Below are 21,304 nucleotides of genomic sequence, written 5' to 3'. Positions count from 1 at the left end.
TAGTGCGCATATATCTTTTTGCTGTCATATTAAAGGTAAAAACAATAGAAGAATAGAAGATAAGAAATTTCCTTTCCTTGTACTCTTCCTAGGTGAGGTGTCAGAAATATGAATATCACGTTTAAAGATCATTAACAAGGAATATGAAACTTATAACATTTTCAAGACGATTCAATGCGCAATAATAGTAGAATAGTTTCTTAGCTGTCCATCGACCATCGACCATTCTCGACTTATTCCTTGACTTTTTAGATGACTTTGGGAAATTTATATTTGAGCTTCAATTAATATATGTTTTGCGCAAATATTATATAAATAATCGTTTCTAATGATTCTTTGCAGAACAAATCAGAAAAAAACGAAATTGAGTCCCCATTAGTGGCCGAGTAGGCAAGAGTCTCGACTAGCAACTCAATGGTCGTGGGTTCAAACCTCAACGGCAGTAGAGTTTTTAATAAAAGGCGAAAGCCTTAGATGGTAGTGCCTAGTCAGAATTTATTCTCTGCCAAAAATTTATAATAATAATAAGAAGAAGAAGAATATGTGCGGGGAAAGGACTCATGTATTATTCCAACCATTCAAAATTCATTCTTAGTGCCTGCGCTTTACGCTGTTTTTAAACGTAACGTTAAAAACCTCTGGCCCCACTTTAATCAGAAATTATAAGGGAAATGACAATATAGTGCTTTAACTACTGTACCTCTACAAAAAACACTTTTAGATGTGTTTCACTTAGGCATAGAACTATTCTTGTACCCTTCACCACTTACGATGCAGGATATATGAATTTGGTTGGCATGTATACTTAATGAGATGTAATGAAATGCATCTGAGCGAAACTCGTCGACAACAAAACTCTCTAGAAAAGCAACTCGGAAACTCTGTTCTTAACTAATTTATGACTAGTGTCCCGAAAAGGTTTGCCCGAAATTTATTTACAATAACAATATCATAAACGCAGTAAATAAAATATAAAAAAAAAATATTTTGCCTAAATAGCGTTCCGACAACCCGCAACATTTGGCGGATTTGCAACATATTCTTGTGGCAATAGGTATCCATGGGCAACGAAAATACTTCTTCACTTTTGAGATGGGTCTGTGAATGGGCAACGCCCAAGAGTCCGTAAATTTCTTATGTGACTAATATTCTAGTTCATCCAACGAGGAAAGCTTTTCTCACCAACAACCTCTTCAGCTCGTTAATTGTCGACAAGGAATGTGCTTACTATAAATTTTATATTCAAAGAAGGGCAAAAAAAGAGAAATAGTGTATAAAAATAAGGAAAAAAGTCCAAGTCGCTTCCAATGTAATTTTTCAACCATGCGTTTAGACTTCCAAGCCTTCATCGGAGCGCCTGCCGTTTTTTCTCAAACCGTCCTCTCCCGTCAGTTTTGTCTTCTGCGTCCGCGTATGCCACACTAAGACATCTTCGCTTTCAGTAGCTAACGGCTGTAATTCGCGTAGTGTAGTTAAATTCATTAAAAACTCAGTTTCTTGATACCCAAGGTGCGCATTGTAAGAAAACCTCACTTCGGGATGTTGAAATAGTAGATTTTTGCTGATAGCAAAGGCAGCCATATCAATTGGGAATGGTCGCTCGGGACGCGAAACAGTATTGAAACCGATAATTTCCGTTTTTTGATCGTTTAAAATCGGTCTCTCGACCATTAAAGTGCCTACTAATCCTACGGGCCACACTGAAACACGTCCTGGTTGAGTTTTACTCATTTCACTGAATAAATCCACGCTATAAGTATTCTCGTCATCCATAAAGTAAACTATACCGTGCTCTTCAGGATCTGTATAACTCCGTAACCAGCTTAAACCTGTATTACGTTGCTTCACTCCACGAGGTTGAACCCTATAAGGTTCCGCTCTAGGTGGTACATAAGCAGCCGGTGTTTTTACTTGTAGCTGAATGGAACGAAGTGTTAAACCGGCCCTCGCCAACAAATTTTCTACAAGATGCGTTTTTTCATCAGAATCTTCCACTATAATCCAATATAGATTAGGCACCAACATAAATACATGGGACAACCTTGGAGTAATCGGAAATTGAAACTATATTTTTAATTTCTCGGTTGATTTTTCGAAGCTCACCTAGTTAGTTCGGCTTTCTGTTCTGGTCGGGCATAGGTCGGGGTTATAGCATAAATTGTGGGTAGATTTTCATATTCGTTTTCTGTATATATGCTCTGCTCCGTCTGATCTACGCATCTGGTTACACCATATTGGTAAACTGCATATAACACCAAGATGAAGGCTATGCATAAAAATAAAAAATGGCGAATATTTGAAAACTTTTCTGACATCTTCACAAAAAAAAAATGTTTCCTTCATCATATAGCCACATACGTCGTAAAGGAAGTCAAGTCACAATATTAAGCTGTCACACTAGACGTAAAAATAAGTCCCTATAATGTTTTGTTTATAAAACAGGAATGCCCCTATTTCAAGTGAATTATAAAAAATACCTTCTTTAAAGTATTATTTATGGCCAATTATGTGATTTTCTTATCTTTCTGATGGATTATTCGAACTTCATGTCGAAGGGAAACTTGGTATTTTCAAGCCATCATAGTATTATCGCCATTTCGTTCGTCTGGATAGAACTATGCCTGTTCATCTTCTCTTTCCAAAATGAAGCTAATTTTCGTCACCACTGACGGTACAATACAAAACACAATACAAAAACAACTTACATGCCATTTCACAGGCGGCTTTAATATTCCCAGCAACTGTAAAGTGCGTTAAACAATATTACAAAATTCACTTAAAATTTATTTGATGCATACAGATTTTAATTCATTAAACATATCATAGAAAATAAGTTATACCTTGAAAAGCCAAACTAAACTGTGTGCAAAATACGTTACGCCTTCACTCTTTGCATTATTAGCGGAATCTCAGTCATACCCGCTTACAATCGGGATAATTTAACTGAATTGTGAAAAATACAACTCGAAGTTACCATGCATGAGGAGCGAGAATGAACATAATCTTAGAACAATCAAAAAAAAAAAATCGTGTAACTCGTGTAAAAAGGGATTTCTTTTTCTTTTTAAGTCGTGCAAAAAGAGAATTAAATGTAATTTACAAATAAAGTTGAGAAATATTTATTCATATTTTGAGACATAACGGATCTTCCCATTTCCTTTGACAACAATTTCAGCGCCGCCTTCAAAGCAAATTTATTTTCAAAAATATTTTATCACAAGTTAAGTTTACTTAGAAACGTGAGCATATACATCATCAGTGAAACCTTTCAAATATTGTCACACTCAAGATATAACAATTGTTTATGATTTTTTTTTATTTTTATTGGAATATAACTTCAAATGAAGAGATTTTTGTATGAACGAACGATCGCCATGCAATAAAACATCAAAGTAACTTTTCTTGAGAAAACCCAAATCCAAATACGTAAATATGTACTTATATGTCATAAAATAATTAAAATATGTTTAAATATCAGACATTTAATAAGAAAACAAAGGCGAACAAATTAAAGATTGTAAAGGCAGTTAATAAAAAAATTTGCCGACGCTTGTGCAGTATTCTAGTAATTAGATGTAAACCGCAGATATTCCTCCTATTTTTTTCGCAGAGAACGTGCCCATATATGAAGTTCCTCTAGCTTCACTCTTCGCTCCTCATAAACATGTTTTATTATTTCGTTTAAAGAATTCATAAGATTCCCTTTCAAATACCCTTAGCTATTTCACTTTAGTATCTCTTGTAGAGTCTTCGTCAATTTTTTCTCTTTTAGTTGAATTTTTGGTTTATTACTAGCATCTTCGCAGAAGTGGAATCTATTAAATTTTGCGTAATAATGCTAAGGATAAGTGAAAGACAAGTGTTCTAAAGGGATAATAGGAATTTGTCTACCAATCAAGTCCTTCAACAAGACCTTGTGGCTTTCTCAGCGTTCTCACCCATATGTCCCAGCGGTGCCCCCATACTGCACGGCCCACTACCATTACTTGTCGACCTGTCCCATCGCAATGGTATATCCTCTTTCAATCTACTTCCTACAATCCTTCCTGGCCACCATTGCGCCCACACGTATAGGGGACATCGCCTGAATGAGTGTTCGCAGAAACAAAAAAAGCTTGACTTTAACGAGCAACTAGGCTTGTAAGTCCGTTTTTAATAGGACCGATTAAGTATAACCCACTCTAGTAGCGCTATCTGTTGACAGGTGCGTCAGTTAGTTTTATAAACGAAAGCGTACAGTTCGAATTATGGCTTTGTAGATGAAGGTGGTCTTGAATAATTAAAAAGTGATTTGAAAGATTTCTACTCCAACTTGGTTAGTCCTCTAACACTGACATTGATTGCCTGAGTAAAGCCCTAAAAACATAATGACGGCAAACATTTGTAATATGCGTCACGCACTTAAATGTTAAATTGGTATTTGATTGTATGTGTTTTTTTGCAGTCCAACGTACAGCTTGCTGCATGGCATTGTATCGCATGTGAAAATTGTAATATCGAAAAAATATTTTGCATGATCCACGATGCAAGTGCATTCATTGAGTTCATTTCCTAGCTCAATGAAAGCAAATTCAAGAATAATAAGTAAAAATTGATAACTCGAACGGGCCAATTTAAAACGGGATGAGTGTATTTCCAAGCCTGATAAATGGTGGACGTCCCATCTTCTAACTGAAAAATGCATGCATGCTAAACATAACAACACTCTCCACGCATGTTAACATAAATACCTTTTTTTATGGATCGACTGGCGACAGGCTGTATAACAAAGCTTAAGCGGATTTGAAAAGAGGGATGAAGTTGAGACATCTGTTACAAAAGCTGGCCTGTATTCCATTAAAATGCTGCTTCAAGTGTGGTGGGATTCTAGGAGAATTATTAACCTCAAGCTATTCGCATGTAGCGAATAACAAACACGGTATACATGTGCTGTGAGTAACTCGCGAAACTCGATGAAACTATTCGGGAATAATACACGATTTTGCTTAACCGCAAGCGCATAATATTATAGCACGACAATGCTCGACTACGCATCGTTGAAAAAATATAAGCGAAATTTTACAAGTTGCAAAAGAAAATTCTCGAGCATCAACTATATCGTCCAAACATTGCACCTTTCGAATATCCCTTGCTTCAGTTTTGAACAGAATAGTTCGAGTGACAGAATTCGGTATTTCGAGGAATCTGTGCAAAGCCATTTGATAAACATTTTTTATATGCAAGCTCTTCTTCAAAAGTGGCATCAACAAGCCATTACATAATTAAGAGACGTTAATAGAATGCAATGAAGATTACAACAGATTAAGTTATGAAACTTCATGACATATCAACCATGCATTTGTAGATTAAACTGGAAAATGGAAAAGCCTGAATTTCATGTCGAGCATTATTGAAAAATGAATGATCGGAATGTCATAAAATGCTATGTTGCTACTATCAAAAAGTCATACCAACGGCCAATCTACATCTTTATGTAATCCTGCGGACTTATTGAATGATGTGTTATTCTTTAATTTTTCGCTTCTTAAAGTCTAAGTTGAACGTTGAAACGTGCACAAACTTATCCAATGACTTCATATGCAAAGCTAATACTGACGAAAGCAACTTTATTCTTTATACAGTAAGCGAAACTGGATAAAGCTCGCCTGCGTATGGGGTCGAACAGGATGACGACATCTAATGTTGAAATTTTGTTTCGGGAAATCAAGCGGGCCAACCTTATTCTAAACGATTACAATTTTTGCTTAGATTTATGGGGAGCGAAAATTTCCTTAAAAGGCGGCAGGCAATACCTTTAAAATGCAGTCCAGTCCTATTCTCGTAAACAACTCAGGAAAAGAATAAAACAATTTTAAAGATTTTTTTTTTATTTTTTATTTTAATCTATTTTAATAAAATTTATTTGCATTATTTATCGTTTAAAATTTAAATAAAGAATCAAAATGTATTAAGTATTATGTATATATATACTTTTTTTATGTAAGAGAACAGAATTTAAATGAAAAAACCTTATAATTACGCGCTCAAAGTTAAAACGATCTTAATATTCGCCAAATAAATATAAAATTATTGCCTGAAATACTAGATGAAGTTTTCATTTAATATATGTATGTAATAAATTGCTTTTTATAAGATTTACAAACAATTTTTTTTTTTTTTTGCCATATACCTATATATTTTTTTTTTATTTCTCTGAAACCAAACTAATATTTTTGATCATTTTCATAGATATTTATGACATATATATTTAAATATATTAAATATATAAAAAATTTATTCATTAGTAATAATTAAAGAATAGGCGGAAATGTGAAGATCTGCAAGTGAAAAGTAATACTTTTTATATCTATGTATATATATATATATATATACACATGTATATAGATATATGTAGTACATATGTATAGAGGAGTAAATTTGTCGTTCAATAACTCGAAGATGATTAAACTTAAAGAAAACTTTATCGGCTTCTGATGATTATGTTGATGATGATGATGATGATGATAATGATGATGATCATAATAATAATGTCTTTAATATTTTATGTTCCTTTGTTATTTGTTAATTATGGATGTATGGCTCTGCAAGGATACATATAAAAATGTCACAGTTTATAAACTGCTCGGTTTTATTATTTTTTCTTGTTTTCTTTAATTAGATAAAATGCGCCTGCGCATCACATATAGCGTGTGGGAGACGAAGCGGAATATCAATTATATATTTTGTAAATATAGTTTATCCAATAATTACTCTTGCTTTTGAATACCGATCAAGTGTATTCGAAGAAGTGCAATCTGATTTAAAATGCATTACGTTTGAAGAATATTGTGTTTCTTGTATGCCGTCTACCATTTATGTTCAGCCATAGAACATCCATAATGTACAGGACCAAAATAATAATTAAGCCAACGATATTACAATCACCCCGTACCAACGCCAACACTACTACCTCCACCACCACCACCACCACCACAACCGCCAACTCCCCTACTACTACCATCACTTGCTTCTCATCCCTCACTATTGTAATTTAAGTTGTTTAACAACTAACATATGTTGCATTCCGGTATACCTTGCTTTTTACAAAGGGCCAGTTAAACCACATAAACCGTATAATTGTAGAAAACAATGACGTGTGGCATTAGGTTTTCCTCAAAAATGTAAAAGTTTTTTAACAATTTTTTTTTTTAAATTTTTTTATATTTTTTTTTTTAAAATTTTTTTTTTTTTTTTTTTTTTTTTTTTTTTTTTGTTTAAAATGTATATTAAGGTGCTTTATGTTCTTAGTGCTTGATGGTGATGGTGACGGTGGCTGTAATATATAATACTTTCAATATTTAGTGCAAATTCCTTATAAAAAGACAGTGTCTCTTGCAGTTTTTTCATTTAGGTATTTAGTGCAAGTGTTCATGTAAGTAGAGTAAGCGAAGATTCTAGAAGATAGAGGAGAGTGCGCGGTGAAGTGCTCTGTTTATCGCCAGACACATTGACTACATCTAAAAGGAGTAAAGAAAGATCATTGTTTTCATGTGTAAAATAAATATTGATTTCTTTCAATACAAATAAATTTATTTTTAGTTTTTTTATTTACAAATCAAGACTAAAATGGGAAAAAGGTGATCGATAAAGCTCCGCTTGTCACTCACGGAAAAGAATGACTCACGGGAGGTACAAGAACCTTGGCTTTTAACTCAATAAAAATAAAGTACGGATAAGTATATTTAAGCGCAAAGTGCAACTACAAACAAAAAATGTTATGTATCATATTTCTAGCTTTTAGTCTTTCGAGTAGAGGCATACCTCTACACTGGACCTACCTTCCCGCAGAGAATAAATCCAATGTAGATAAGAATCTCTTTAAGAGGACTTTATTTCGACGGCTATGTATTTTCGCAAGCCAGTTAGGGCATTATATACCAAGGCGTAGAATCTTCTTTGCCCTGACCTTTCTTTTAAATGGAGTACATGGTTGTAAGTCTTTGCTTTTGAAGCCAAGGTCGTATGTAAATGTACAACGAATTTAAAGAGTATATAATAGCTTTGTCATCGCCTCTCAGTTAACCATAACTAGTTTGGATTCGAAAAAAAATGAAATTTCTTGGATTTCCTTTTTATCTAAATTCTTTTAAAATGCATTATTATATAAGTGCTACACGCTTGCATATAAGCGACTTAAGACTGAAGAGAGATTTCCCCATTTTATCTGAAACTTTCAAATTGGTCGTCAAACGCATCACAAGGTGGGGATACTGATTGGCGTAAAAATCTTAGAGAAATTGATTGCAAGAGAATGAAAAAACTAAACACAAGAGTTCTTTGAAACTGCATATGTTCACGCTACCAAGAAAATAAGGCGAAGCCAGCCCTAACGCAATAGTTTGGTTAAATGCGAATGCGAATCAATTTAGAACAAGGCCAGAATCAGATATTCCTTTCTTTTCCTTAAAATGTACATATTATTTATTAACCTGAGTCTTGGATATATTTATAATCCTGTCCGCCTGTTTTCATTTAAGCCCTAAGATCACAGATGTAGAACAAAATTAAAACGCAACTATATGAAATTTAGTCTGAGTCCTCTATTCAAACCGCCTCGACATTAACAACTAAAATGCCTTAAGAAAAATTATCAAAACTTCCTCATCAACCGTTCATATTACAAAACTAGCCGTCGCTTTTTCGTTTTCCTCTTATTTTTCAGTTTTTATCTTAAAAGTAAAATAAATGATTATCGAAGAAGAAAAAAGAAATGCTAAAGACAAGTGAAAATGTTGTAGTCGGACAAGACCGACTTTTTAAATACCCTATATATCAAATATTGATATCCTGATTGATCAGCAGGATACGTTCCAAGCTTTGCCAAAATACCTCAATACCTGCGACGCGTAGATTCAAAACAAAAATAGACTGCAGCCGCTCCTTATATCGACATATAATTGTGAAAATCTTTAGAAGATGTATTAGAGGCAAGATGTTCTAGGGTCCTCAGCAAGCACCACATATTTACACAACTTGCGCTTTCCAGCACCTGTACTAATGTACTCTTTATGCAAAGTAACAAAAATATAGGTTTGTTACATAGAATTTTTCTTCTTTACTGAGCATAGTTTTCAGTGGTAGGAGAAAGGCGCACGACAGATTTAGAACTAACCTTAGGCAACGGGTACTAAAATTTATTGCTTTTTCTTTCTTTTTTCCGTACGTTATATGGCATGGAAGAAGAGAGAATTTCGAGAGAGAGCGTAAGGCCTAGAAATTTCGTAAATATAGTAAACTAAACGAATGGATTAACCTTAACCACTCCTATGTCAACTATGTGACGACGTCGTGTTTATCCTACATCAACTTCTATGTCGAGCTAGACCCGACATTACAGTTTTTGAACTCATGAAATGTTTTTCGTCCTTTCACGTACTAAATATTTCATACTACGAAAAATTTTTTCCTTTTTTATTGTTTTCACTGCTTTTCGTACCCTCTTTGCAAATTGATTAAGGAAGCAAGTGCTTGATGAAACAAAAAACCATGAGGAATGGAACGAACTACGGGAGACTATTAGTGAATCGTTATAGGTTTCTTTACAAGACAGTGTGTGTGAACATATGTTTAAGCACTGGCTTTAACCCTCACACACCTATATTAAAACTTTACGGTCATGAACAAAGGAAATGGAATAATTTCGGAACAAACAAAACATAGGCCTTGGAAACATTAACAACGTCGCCTAAGTTGAACGGCTGTCGTTGAGGAATGGTACGAGGAGCCACGGATAAGACTGCAAGGATCATTCATTATACCGGATCGGATAAATCGATTTTTCAGCGTGAAAATACTCGATCTCATATTGAAAAACTTCTTCAGAAAATGTTTGCAGCATTGGAACGGGATGTGCTAGGATTACCACGGTATTCGCCAGACATTCCTCTTTATTTTTAACAGTTTACGCTTCCACTGAGAATTTGACGATCATTTTAGTTGCGTCTTCATTCTTGGAATCACGCCCATAAAATAGGCGCTTATGTGTGTAGCCCCAAAGGATCTTACGACTCAGAATTGATATTCTTTTAGCGAGATAGGAAATATTACAGCGGCCAGTGGTCAAATCGCTTTAATCCAAGAATTTATTTCTTTAAGAGGTTATAGTAAAAACAATCATTAAATGAGCGGTTTTTTGTTTAAAAAACAAACACACGACTTATTTTTACACCTGATACGGACGCACGAAGGGCGTGGCAGCCGATTTCTGCGAAAAGCAATTGTATGAGAATGTCTGATATTTGTATTTTTCGTTTCTTTTGCGATCGGCTCAATAACTCAAGCAACCGTAATCAGTTTTTACCTGCCGGACTTGACTTGATGACGACCTTCTTTGATAATTTCTTAGATAAACACCGAACAACTCAAAGCCAAATCGAAAATTTCTAATCTCAACACGAAACATACACTAATCGAGTCCGTCAATGTGAGCCTCTGTGTCACTTGATGCTTGCCAAGCTAAGCTTAACTATTAAAAGTTGTTTTAATTGCAACCTCTGAGTTTGTCTTGTATTATAACAAATTTTGAGTTTCGAAGGAAATTGCGACCGCGCGTACTAAACTGACTTAAGATCTGAACGCTGATGCTTGCCATTTTTAAGATATTTGTAAAATTTTATATTTTTTTGTTTTGTGAAAACAGACGGAGTAGCAAAGCAAAAAAGTCTTATTTTTTAGATAACAAATTTTTTTTCTTTCTTTTTTTTTTGTGTTTTGCAATCGATTACACGTAAAGTACTTGACACTAAAAGTTACATTTGCGATCACCTTTTTTTTTTTGAAAATTTTCAAAATTAACAAAATAAAAAAAAATTATTATAATAAAAAGCACAACAAATATATGCAAAATAGTTAATGACTCATAACTTACCTGTGCTGTCTTAGATTATCGCGCTGTTTAAAATATTTACCGCAAACTTCACACGAATATGTGATTTCTGGCGATTTATGGGTGCGTTCGTGTATCATTAGATTGTAGGGTTTAGTGAAACGCCGCTGGCAATACTTGCAAATGAACTCACACTTGGGACGCATCTTGCGACGATAGTCAGACCGGCAGTCATCATTTTCAATTCTCATTACAGCGAACATTGTGACAAATTGAGTTTTTTTTCCTTTTTTTTTTTTTTTTTTTTTTAGATTTCACGCGAATACACACACGATTACAATGCAATACAACAGAACCTTACACTGTATACACTACAGTTAGTTAGTGTTACTCAAATAGTACACACTCGGCGGCGCAGTTACTCGCTCTTCTCGCACAGAGTAATAGATTAAAAAAGAATTACGCTCTCTTCGCTGCTTAAGTATAAGTAAAACGCGGCGAGCGGATAAAGTTTAATACTGCGTGCGTATGTATATTTCCGTTGATTTGTTTATTTTTCCTCTTGTCTTGTTCTTTATATGCATATATACATTATATATGTATATATACAAACAAATATATATATATATATATATATATATATATATATATATATATATATAAGGTGACCGGCCGGGGGAGTAAGGCTTTAATCAGTTTTATTTAGTTATTTGATATCACTTTATGTACTTTTCAGTTTTTTATTGTCGTTATTATTATTGTTGGCGCTGTTGTTATTATTATTATTATTATTATTATTATTATTATTATTGTTGTTAGTATTATTGTTTTCGTTATACGTATAAATGTAATGCGCGTTTGTGTTTCTGTTGCTTTTGTTTCTTTTTCTTTCTTTCTTTCTTTCTTTTTTTCTTTTTTAGCCTATGCTGTCGGTAAATTTCCTCTTTTTTTTTTTTTCTTGTTTAGCTCTCTTAAATAGAAAACTGATTGGCTAGTAAAGTTGGTCGGTCGGATTGTAATCATAAAAATTAGAAAAAAAATGAATAATTCAAGCTGTTATTGTTAGTTGTCTTCCGAAAGATAAGAGCTGTACAGCTGCTGACAGACTGACGTGTTACTTTCAAATGGTGATTTAGACGCCTTTTAATGTTGTCGTTTTTATTTCTTTTTTTTTTTTTTTATAATTTTCTACGGTAACTGCTATTATTGCTGCTGTCGTTGCTTTTGTTTTTATTGTTGTTACTGAAGTTTCTCAAAACAGATATGGTCGACGTAGTAATAGTAAAAAAATAATAACAACGCTATTGGCTACGTGGGCGTGTATGAGACGCTATTTGTAGTCAGTTGATTGGCGAACTTCTTGCTCGTCAGTAAATCAAAATCTGCAAATAAAAATGTGAATAAAATATTAAAAATCATTGTGGGTTTTGTGTTGCGCACTTTCTTAAATAGAAGAAGAAGAGATTTCCAAAATTGTAAAAGCTATTTTTCTTCATTGCCGCATGCCGTATATAGATATGACGTCGACTTTACATTAAATTCTCTTTTAAATACATATCTTACTAACTGACTATTGTCAGCTACAACAACATTTTCGTCATTGTCTGGAGCCTGCAGTATATTGAACATAACAAGTCCTAATAAGAAGAAGCAATGAAAAGAAAAGTTAAAATAAACGTTCGTTGTCTTTCACCTTAAATGTCAGTAAACGAATCGCAACCCTTTTCTCTCCAAACTTTGAATATTTGAGAAATGTCCAATCGATTTCTAATAAAGGTTCGATGCTTAATATATAAAATACTTTTCAAGTTTCTCCTGTTTTTATAATCGAAATTTATCCTTTCGTTTAGTTCTCTTTCTAAATTTCGATTGGTTAAAGCAAATTTCAAATCCCCATATCTGCTGTAGATCGTGGGTTAATTTAAGAATATGTAGATCGTAGGTCAATCTATAAACAAATTTTTTTCCCTTGTTTCATGTCCGTCACCTGAGAGATGCTTTATGTTATATTTGCCCTTTCGTTTATGACACGCGTAGCAACACTTTGGATAGCCTACAAATATATTCTCGTGGATTAGATAACCATTAGATTTATTTACATCCGTCCCTCTGTTGGTGTCTGCTTAGACACCACCCGTGTGCTGTATGCCCTATCGATAAATATCATGCCCGTTAGGTTTCTTCCTTTGTTATCTGGAAAACTTCGCATTCTTTTACTATATTAAATATTTAATTATATTACGGCCTTTTAGATTTCTTATAAAAGAAAAGGCAACATAAGAAGGCCGGATAGCTGTTTATACATGTGCCGAGCGATAGACTAGTTAAGGACAGATAGATTAATTGCTATATGTGGTTGAAAGAATTCGAAAACAATTTCTTCGGCTTGTCTTACTTGAACTAGAACGGGGCATTACCTCCCTGTATACATGGTTTCCTTCTGATCAGTTTCCTGAGAAAGTGAAAGATTGGCTTCTGAAGTAAACCCTTTAACGGCATTTTGCCATCATTTTTGCTCAGAGAAAGCTTAGTATCCTTCTTAAGCTTAATATCCTTCTCGTTTGATTACCACAATGCAGGGGTAATTTTGAGCTCTCCTTTCCTTTGCGCATTTTGCGCTAACATTTCAGTGATTTTTGTTATTTACTCTCAGGAGGTAAGTGAAAGCGTTTATGAGACTGCCAGTTAAAATAGTTGCATGCGTCTTATGACGAATCTTTGCATTATAGTTTGCATTATATTTGGTTAATACTTTTTGTGTCAGTGTTGCGTGCTTGTACCCGAGTTCATATACATCTTTTGCTGGTATTTTTTAATGGCTGCCGTAAATGAATGCGCTTTTAATTAACTATTTATTAACTATCTACGAAATTAGTTGTCCGTTGCATACTATTGGTTCTTATTGATCCTTAAACAAACTTTATGATGAACGCGTAATCCAGAGTTGATGCTCTGTACATTTTGTCGACTCTATTGTTGATAAATTATCGAGTTGAACTCCGCGCATCATCATCTTAAATTAAATATTATTGTATAAAAAAAGTTTATATCTTAATTTTATATATATGTATAATTCTCTCTCCATCTTATAGTATATAATGTTTTTTATAAAGTTTGCTGTAATTTAATGGAAATCATAAAGAAATCATAAAATAGTAACACGCCAGGGATATGTTAAATTTTCATTACACAAAAATTTTAGCGTTTAATTCTGGAATTTACTAGAAAATGCCAATCATAGTTCATTTGGTATTCTAGAATGACACAAAAATGAATTCCACTACTATGATAACATGGCATAAATGGTATTCTCAGTAGTAGATTCTGATAGTTGTTGTACAAAATTCTCTTCTATCTCTCCAGTAGCAAAACTGCATATCTTTCGTTTTTTAAAAGCGAAGTAGTCGAAAAAGGGAACGATTTTCGGTAGCGTTCGCCTTTGGGTCAAAATACGGTAATGTACTAAATTTTATCAAAATTTCTTAAAAATGACAGCCTGCAAGTAGAACACAAAAAAGCAGGTCGGACCGACAGACAAGGAAGCGTCAGTATAATAAAAAGCTTGTCTACTATCACTTTTTTCGAGAATAGCATGCGTCCGCACAAACTTTATGTACCCTTGTACCTCAAATCGTGTAGGGTACAAAAATAAATAAATATAAATTTCCAGCATATACGCATAAAGGCCGCACTTGATTTTTCCGGTTGCATCAGTTCAATTTTGTGCCACTTTGCCTACTAGTACTTAAGGAAGACAAGTTGTGACGTTAGCTTTTGCATGAGGGTTTAATGTTATCTCAGATGACAAAAGATAACTTGGAAAAGTTATTGCTACTCAAAGTTCTATCACTTTAACACGAAACGTGCTTTGCATCTCATCAGAGGTTGTTTCAGTCGTAGTGTTCATTTTTGAAATTGTCCATCAAGACATTTTGTATATTTGAATGGAAATATAAGACCTCGTATGTATGTAAGACATCAAGAAGTTAAATCCCGAACTTGATTTCTTGGTTGTTTCACAAAATCCTTCAACTTTGAAAACAAATCTAAGAGAAAATCAAGAAAGGACCAATGTCTGCATCCTAGGGAAAATATTGCGAATCAGTTTTCCTCGTAACGTGCACGCATGAAATTCAATAGTCTTCGAAAGCTTAGATAGTTCCTTGTTGAGAGGAACGTTTTCCTATACGTCTATGAATGCATGTATATGTATGTAGTTCTTCTTACGCTTTTTGTATTCTTTTGTTTTATTTTGTTTAATTTTTTTTTTAAATCAATAATGTTCACATTTTCTTAATATTTATTTTCTAATGTTTTTTCAATATTTTTCTCTTTTTATTTTCTAATTATTATTATTTTTTTTCCATTTACTTTCTTAAAATAAACAAGTTTTATTTGAAATATTCCTAATTTTACTAATTATTGCGTAGATTAAACAAAAAAAAATTTTGTGTTAATTTTTTTTTCGGTTTTATTAACTATTACCACGTTTTTGCAGCGATTTGCTTTCATTCATAAAATAAAAATAATTGTTTTGAAATTTTTTATTATTATTATTTTACTATCCATTTGAATTTTTTTTTTTTTTTCATAAATTAAAAAGAAAAATCTTATATTAAATTTTAAGTTTTTATAGCCTGACGTTGGCCACTGTGGTCTAAATGAATTCTGAGAAAAGCTCGAAACAATTTCAGCCAAGAATGCGTGCTGTGAGGCTTAATCATCGCTTGGTTTTATCATTTTTTTGTTTTTCGGTTTTTGTTTTTCTGTTGCGTTTAAAACAAACAAAAGCACAAATAAATATTAAAAAGAAAAGAAATCACAGTAACCAGCACACGCAGAAGCCTAAATTTCAACAGTTTAAGAAGCCTACAATTATGAGCTTGTATTGTATTAAGGAATATATCAGTGACAGGAAAGAGCGACAAATACCAGCAGCACCCAGACGTTTATAATCCCTTTGCAGACACATCTGAATGCAAAAGCATGTGGCGGCTACATATGCTTCGCTAAGTAAATGAGGCAAATAAAAATGTTTGTCCTGCTGGCGCTTGCCTTTAAATATTAATGTCTGTCTGTCTGTCTATACGGTTATATGAATATTCTGCCTTCTGTGAAAATAACAGTGTTTCAATATAATATAAAAAAAAAAAAAATAAATAAAAAATATTTATAACAATTTATGACATTCATAACAGCTTGTTAAGCAAATCCATATAAAAAATAAATATATATATATATAAATTGAACAACACTCCACCTAAGCTAAGAAGTGATATAACAAACATTTTATTTGAAAATTATGAAAAAAGAAATGAATATAAACTTTTTAACTCTTAGCAACTGTTTTCGGTTAAGCTCGAGTTAAGCTTAGAGCGAGTGCCTCTTGGCTAAGCTAAGCAGGCTCGAAAAGCCGTTGATTGTCAACCACACGTTGAGGAAGTAGGTAACCTTTGTTTTTTATGCGCTTTACACCGCTGGATACTTAGAGAAGTATATCTTACGTCTGTTCTTTTCGTCTTCCTTTATATGTTTTTTGCATTTTTTTTTTTTTTCTTTCCCCATTGGTTGGGTGTCATTGTTTTTAAATAAAATCAAAAAATGTACACACATAAGATATATACATAAGGGAGCGAGAGCGCGCGCGAGTGTATTAAAGCAAACCAGTGACAATAGCAGCGCAACAACGGCAATTTGATATGACAGTGAACTTGACGCTTTTACATACATTTAGTTATGGCACAGCTGGACTCCTATTTGGCCTCAGTTAACTCAGATTTGAACGAAAAATCGAAAAATTGAGAACATTTTCAATAGGAGCAACTGACTGAATAATACTGACTTTGTTATGGTGCCACAGCGGGTAATGTCTTCTTTTTTTATTTTATTTGTTTTTTTTTTTTTTTTTTTAATTTTTTCTTTATTTATATATATATGTATATTTACGTACTTTTTTTTTTGTTAATAATGCAAAAATCCGAAACGCTAAATGGTTGGGAGCAGCTCCCACAATATAGCAAGAAACTGATGTCGCCAAAGACACTTTGACTTCATTGCTCGGGCATTGTTTTTGGAAATTTTATGGCCTACCAAACAGAACAAAGTGAATAAGAACAAAACAAAAATGTTCTCTATACTAACACTCCGAGTGAACCCCAAGGCGTATACATCTGTGCGAAGAAAAGGAGATAGGCCTTCATCTCCATTATAAAAATTCGATAAAAAATATAAAATATTTATTTGCTTTGTTTTCACATCACACAAAAAAAAGCAAAACATTTAATATTCTATAAGAAATTCTTGACCATTCATTAGTTCAATTAAGCATACAAAGTGGCGTCACATGGTCATTTTGTCGCCGTTAATCATACGGTTGTTATACAAAATTATACAATGTGAACTCAAATATGAATTCAATAGGCGCCCTTAACGAATTTCAAATAGTTTATATCAATTTAAGGGGTGTTGCCTAACACATACATACATGCATATCTTTAATAAAAAAAAAAAAAAAAAAAATATGTAAATAAATAAACTAGCGACTGCTGCTCCTTCTTATTACTCTTAAATTAAAATTTTCATTTTTTTTTTTTTTTCTGAAAAATTGAATCGTCAATAAATTCAGAGGAAAAACATTTCTTTAATGATTATCAATAAACATTATACGTTGGTTGAACCAACTAGCGGCTGTTGCTCTCATTTACCAAATTTACGGTCTTATCATACAAAAACAAAATGTTAATAAGTATTTATATAAAAACAAGAGTAAATAGCATTGGATAACTGTAATCAATCAACATTTGGCCAACTGGATGTGAGTAAATGAAATCATTTAACAAAAAAAGGAAAAAACATATTTCCTAATGAAATCCAAATTAAAGGGACTTTCTATAAAGCTTTCAAAGGATCATAAGTTGGCAAGTATTTCGTGTTCTTTATCAAAATCCGCGGTTGGTCGTCAAAATCTTGCGTGGCTTGACGTCGATAGGCCGATAGGAGTGCAAGGAATGATAAAAATATTTCACCAACTGGACGCGACTGTTTTTCGGGCTTAAACATGCCCACAGTCAGTCAATAGTATAGTTTTGCAACAAATGCCGCCCAAAAATTGACAAAAGATTAGCTTTATCGATATTAAAGCTCTTGGGCGCGACATGACCTCACTGGCAAATTGTATTCCATACCAACATTTTTTTAGAAAACTTCATAAAACTGATAAAAGACGTAAATCTGCAATGAATCTTTACTGTAGTGATGAAACAAATGCCGACCGCTAAACAAGTCGCCGAAAAATTGGAGTTATTGAGAATAGAAAGACTATTCTGTACGATATAGTTTTTAACACATCTATGCACTCGACTGATAGAATAATATCGGGAAAAATACCAGCGAGATTTGCTTTTAACAAAAAAAAAAAATCGCAAGAGATTAAAATTATTGAAAAGAAAAATGGAAGAGGGATATCCTGTTTGAGAACTTCTGTTTTGATAATCGATGTTGGGTATCTTTCAAGCAGATATAGAAAAAACCTGATACTTGCATATTTAAATTATCACGGCACCGTCAAGAGCTGAACCGATTAGATGTTCCGGGACTGTAAAGAAACATTATTGGCAATGGCTTGAAGAACAGAAAGATGACTCTGAAAGTGAAGGTTTCCCCTTAAGCTAGACATTCTAAAAGATGTATTTCGAACACTCATTCGAGCATTCATTTACCCAAGTTTGCCTTCGAAATATTGTCGGGCCTTGAGACGTTCTGGCGTTCCTGGCCATCATAGTGCTCGCCTGTGTCTCTACTATCCAGCGAATCTAAAAAAAAAAGATCATCAACTGCTTACGGCGATCGAATAGATCCACATAGAATTCGATTAAGGGATAGATTCTTCAAAGATCAAAATAGGCCTTAAGATCAATAAGAAAGCGCTTTGTGGACAATTTAAGAAAAGAAATCTCTGATTCGAAGAAATATTGCCACTCTTTCTTTATAGCTTATCTGACCTCTTCGTGAAATCAAAGCCATCCGATACCGCAGAGATTGAAGCTGCTTAACTGCTCGAGCTTAAATCATCGACCAATAGATTGCAGTCAGTGACAATCAAACAGACGAAAACCTATCATTTTGGTTTGAGGATAGCACTTTTGTAAGGCATGAGGAACTTATGAACAAAAATTATAATTAAAAAGTAGCAGCAAAAGTGTACACGCTCAACAAATTTACAATCAACATTAAAGAGTTTAGATTAAACAATACGAAGATACTTAGGGAATAAAGCTTAAACATTTTCTCACTTTAAACAAGCACAGAGCTATATAAAACTCTTTGTGTTAACAAAAAGTTCATCTCTTGGCCGATCCATGACTATTTTTTCAACCGTTGTTCGCTTAGCATTCTAATCAACTATTAAGCGCAGTTAATAGATACAAACAACGCTAAATAAGTCTACCGTGAACATGCTGCGTTTTCTGCGTGATTCCTTCTAAGGCGGCGGTAGTCGAAGGCTGGAACGCTTAGCACCCAGCGATGTGTGTGACAGAATTAGGTAAAAGTCATCTATTTACGCTTCTATCTCTGAGCAATCCCGAGCAATGCACAGAATGAAGGAACTTACAGAGGCAACAACTGCCAATGACAAAGAACATCTTCTCATGAGCGACAAGCCTTTGTCTTTGCCAGATAGCGTGCAGAACTCATACCGCACCACACTGCGGTACAGAGCAAGGCGCATTGCCATTGATATTCACATTACTATAAGTGACTACAAATTACAAACTTTCAACGCATTTAGTACCCTAAATATTACGTTAACATTGGGCGGCGCATAACTGATAGTATATGTATACATGTATACCAACGTATAATATGTTATGATGTACAATATATTTGGACAAAACGCAACGCTGCAATGACTGCAGCATAGCGTTAGGGTACGTAATGTTCACGCAATTGAAGGTGAAGGTGGAGTGACATTCTTATAGATCGCTTGCAAGTATTGTTAAAAAACTTAGATTGTTTTATAGTTAGAATAAGTTCTTCACATATTTAAAAGGGTAGTATTGACGATGGCAAAGAGAATGAATATTATGGATTTCCCGCTGATAACCAAAAACAAAAACAAAAAAAAAAAAATAAATAAATAAATAAAATAATGCAAAACAAAAAGACTTAAGGTAATGAAAATCGACTGAAATGAAATTTAATTTGTGAACAAATTTTTAAAACGCAAAGCAAAGCAAAGCCAAAGCAAACCCAACGAAAGCGATTAACTTTGAAATCTTATCTGAAGGATTTAAATTAAATCCGCTTATGTTCATTTTCGGAGTCCTGCCGTTAATGTTGCCACACAATGTGCCAAAACTAAAAATGCGTTACAATGCAAACAAAGACGAGCTGTTTGGACGGCCGACTGCCTGCAAGTGAGAATTGCATTAATAATGCCGTGTTTAACACAGCGTTAATCGCATTAATCTTATGTTGAAAATAATTAGTGTTTTGTATATAAACACGAATAATACATACTAACGCACGCACACATACACATTGATACATGCAAAAATGCATAAATATAATTTGGTGTTGCAACCTTTATACTCTTTGTTCGTTTAACTGGGCATAAAACTAATGCAACTTGGAATAAGTGTCACTCTGCCCGGCATGCGGTCTTTTTGAGCGTCCAGAGTGAAATGGAATGGTCGAAAAGGAATAAAAGCAACAAAACAGAAAATGAAACCAGCAGACCCTTAAGGTTTGCATAATATATGCAAAGGGTACAAAAAAGTAAAACTGTTTATGCACGATCGTCACACTTTACAGGATCAAAAAATGTGCAAAAACAAAAAACAATGCTTAAACAGTTCGAAGCCCAGTGTATACAGTATAACTATAACTTAACTGCAAGTGTTAATACCGCGTGAAATTAGATTTATTTTTGCCAGTAACTCAAAGATAATTTAAAAACAAAAAAAAAAGCAAAACGAAAAGTCGAAATATCTTTAAAAAAAAAAATCCAAAAATTCATAATAATGCACTTGACGTTATTGCTTTCGGAGCTGATTAGGGCGTAAACTAATCAAATTAGTTTCCTAAGAATATTACAAAAAAAAAAAATAAAAGGTCACAGCATTTAGCAGTTTTTAGATTAAAAGCAAAACCCATATACATACATATATATATATATATATATATATATAAAGAAAATGTAATCGAAAAATCAGTTCAGTGTAAACGATTTGATATATTACCAAAGAAATCAGCAAACAAGCCTTTAGAAACCGCTATAGCTATACACCATGATGACCTGTAACAATTTAATGCTTAGGTGCTTACACACATGTAACCTGCATTGTTCACAAAAAAAAAAAAAAAAAAAAAAAAAAAAGTGCCATATAGGGGTTTAAGTTTTTTTTTTTTTTTTTTTTCTTCTTTTTAAAGAAAGAAATT

At 33.4% G+C, this 21,304-nt stretch overlaps 2 protein-coding genes and 1 long non-coding RNA gene across 3 annotated transcripts in view; all 3 read right to left on the bottom strand.

Moving 5' to 3' along the window:
• Positions 1-1,007: 1,007 nt before the first annotated feature.
• Positions 1,008-3,963, bottom strand: LOC119633595 (galactosylgalactosylxylosylprotein 3-beta-glucuronosyltransferase I-like). Its single transcript, XM_038027211.1, has 3 exons — positions 3,939-3,963; positions 2,104-2,242; positions 1,008-2,041 (listed from the first exon to the last, which is right to left on the bottom strand). Exons 1-3 carry the CDS (start codon positions 3,961-3,963, stop codon positions 1,330-1,332), a joined length of 876 nt encoding a protein of 291 aa, XP_037883139.1. The 3' UTR covers positions 1,008-1,329.
• A 3,278-nt stretch (positions 3,964-7,241) lies between these two features.
• LOC119633560 (protein drumstick) lies at positions 7,242-11,462 on the bottom strand. Its single transcript, XM_038027172.1, has 2 exons — positions 10,907-11,462; positions 7,242-7,496 (listed from the first exon to the last, which is right to left on the bottom strand). Exons 1-2 carry the CDS (start codon positions 11,125-11,127, stop codon positions 7,472-7,474), a joined length of 246 nt encoding a protein of 81 aa, XP_037883100.1. The 5' UTR covers positions 11,128-11,462; the 3' UTR covers positions 7,242-7,471.
• A 567-nt stretch (positions 11,463-12,029) lies between these two features.
• Positions 12,030-21,304, bottom strand: part of LOC119633505 — a 13,456-nt gene continuing 4,181 nt past the window's right edge. The window contains exon 2 of the long non-coding RNA XR_005246875.1: positions 12,030-12,246. This is a non-coding gene — a long non-coding RNA (uncharacterized LOC119633505). The remainder of the gene's footprint in view (positions 12,247-21,304) is intronic.

This window comes from Glossina fuscipes, unplaced genomic scaffold, assembly GCF_014805625.2.
Source record: "Glossina fuscipes isolate IAEA_lab_2018 unplaced genomic scaffold, Yale_Gfus_2 2, whole genome shotgun sequence".
NCBI lineage: Eukaryota > Metazoa > Arthropoda > Insecta > Diptera > Glossinidae > Glossina > Glossina fuscipes.
Note: the sequence above shows the minus strand (reverse complement) of the source record. Positions and strands in the feature narration are given on the sequence as shown.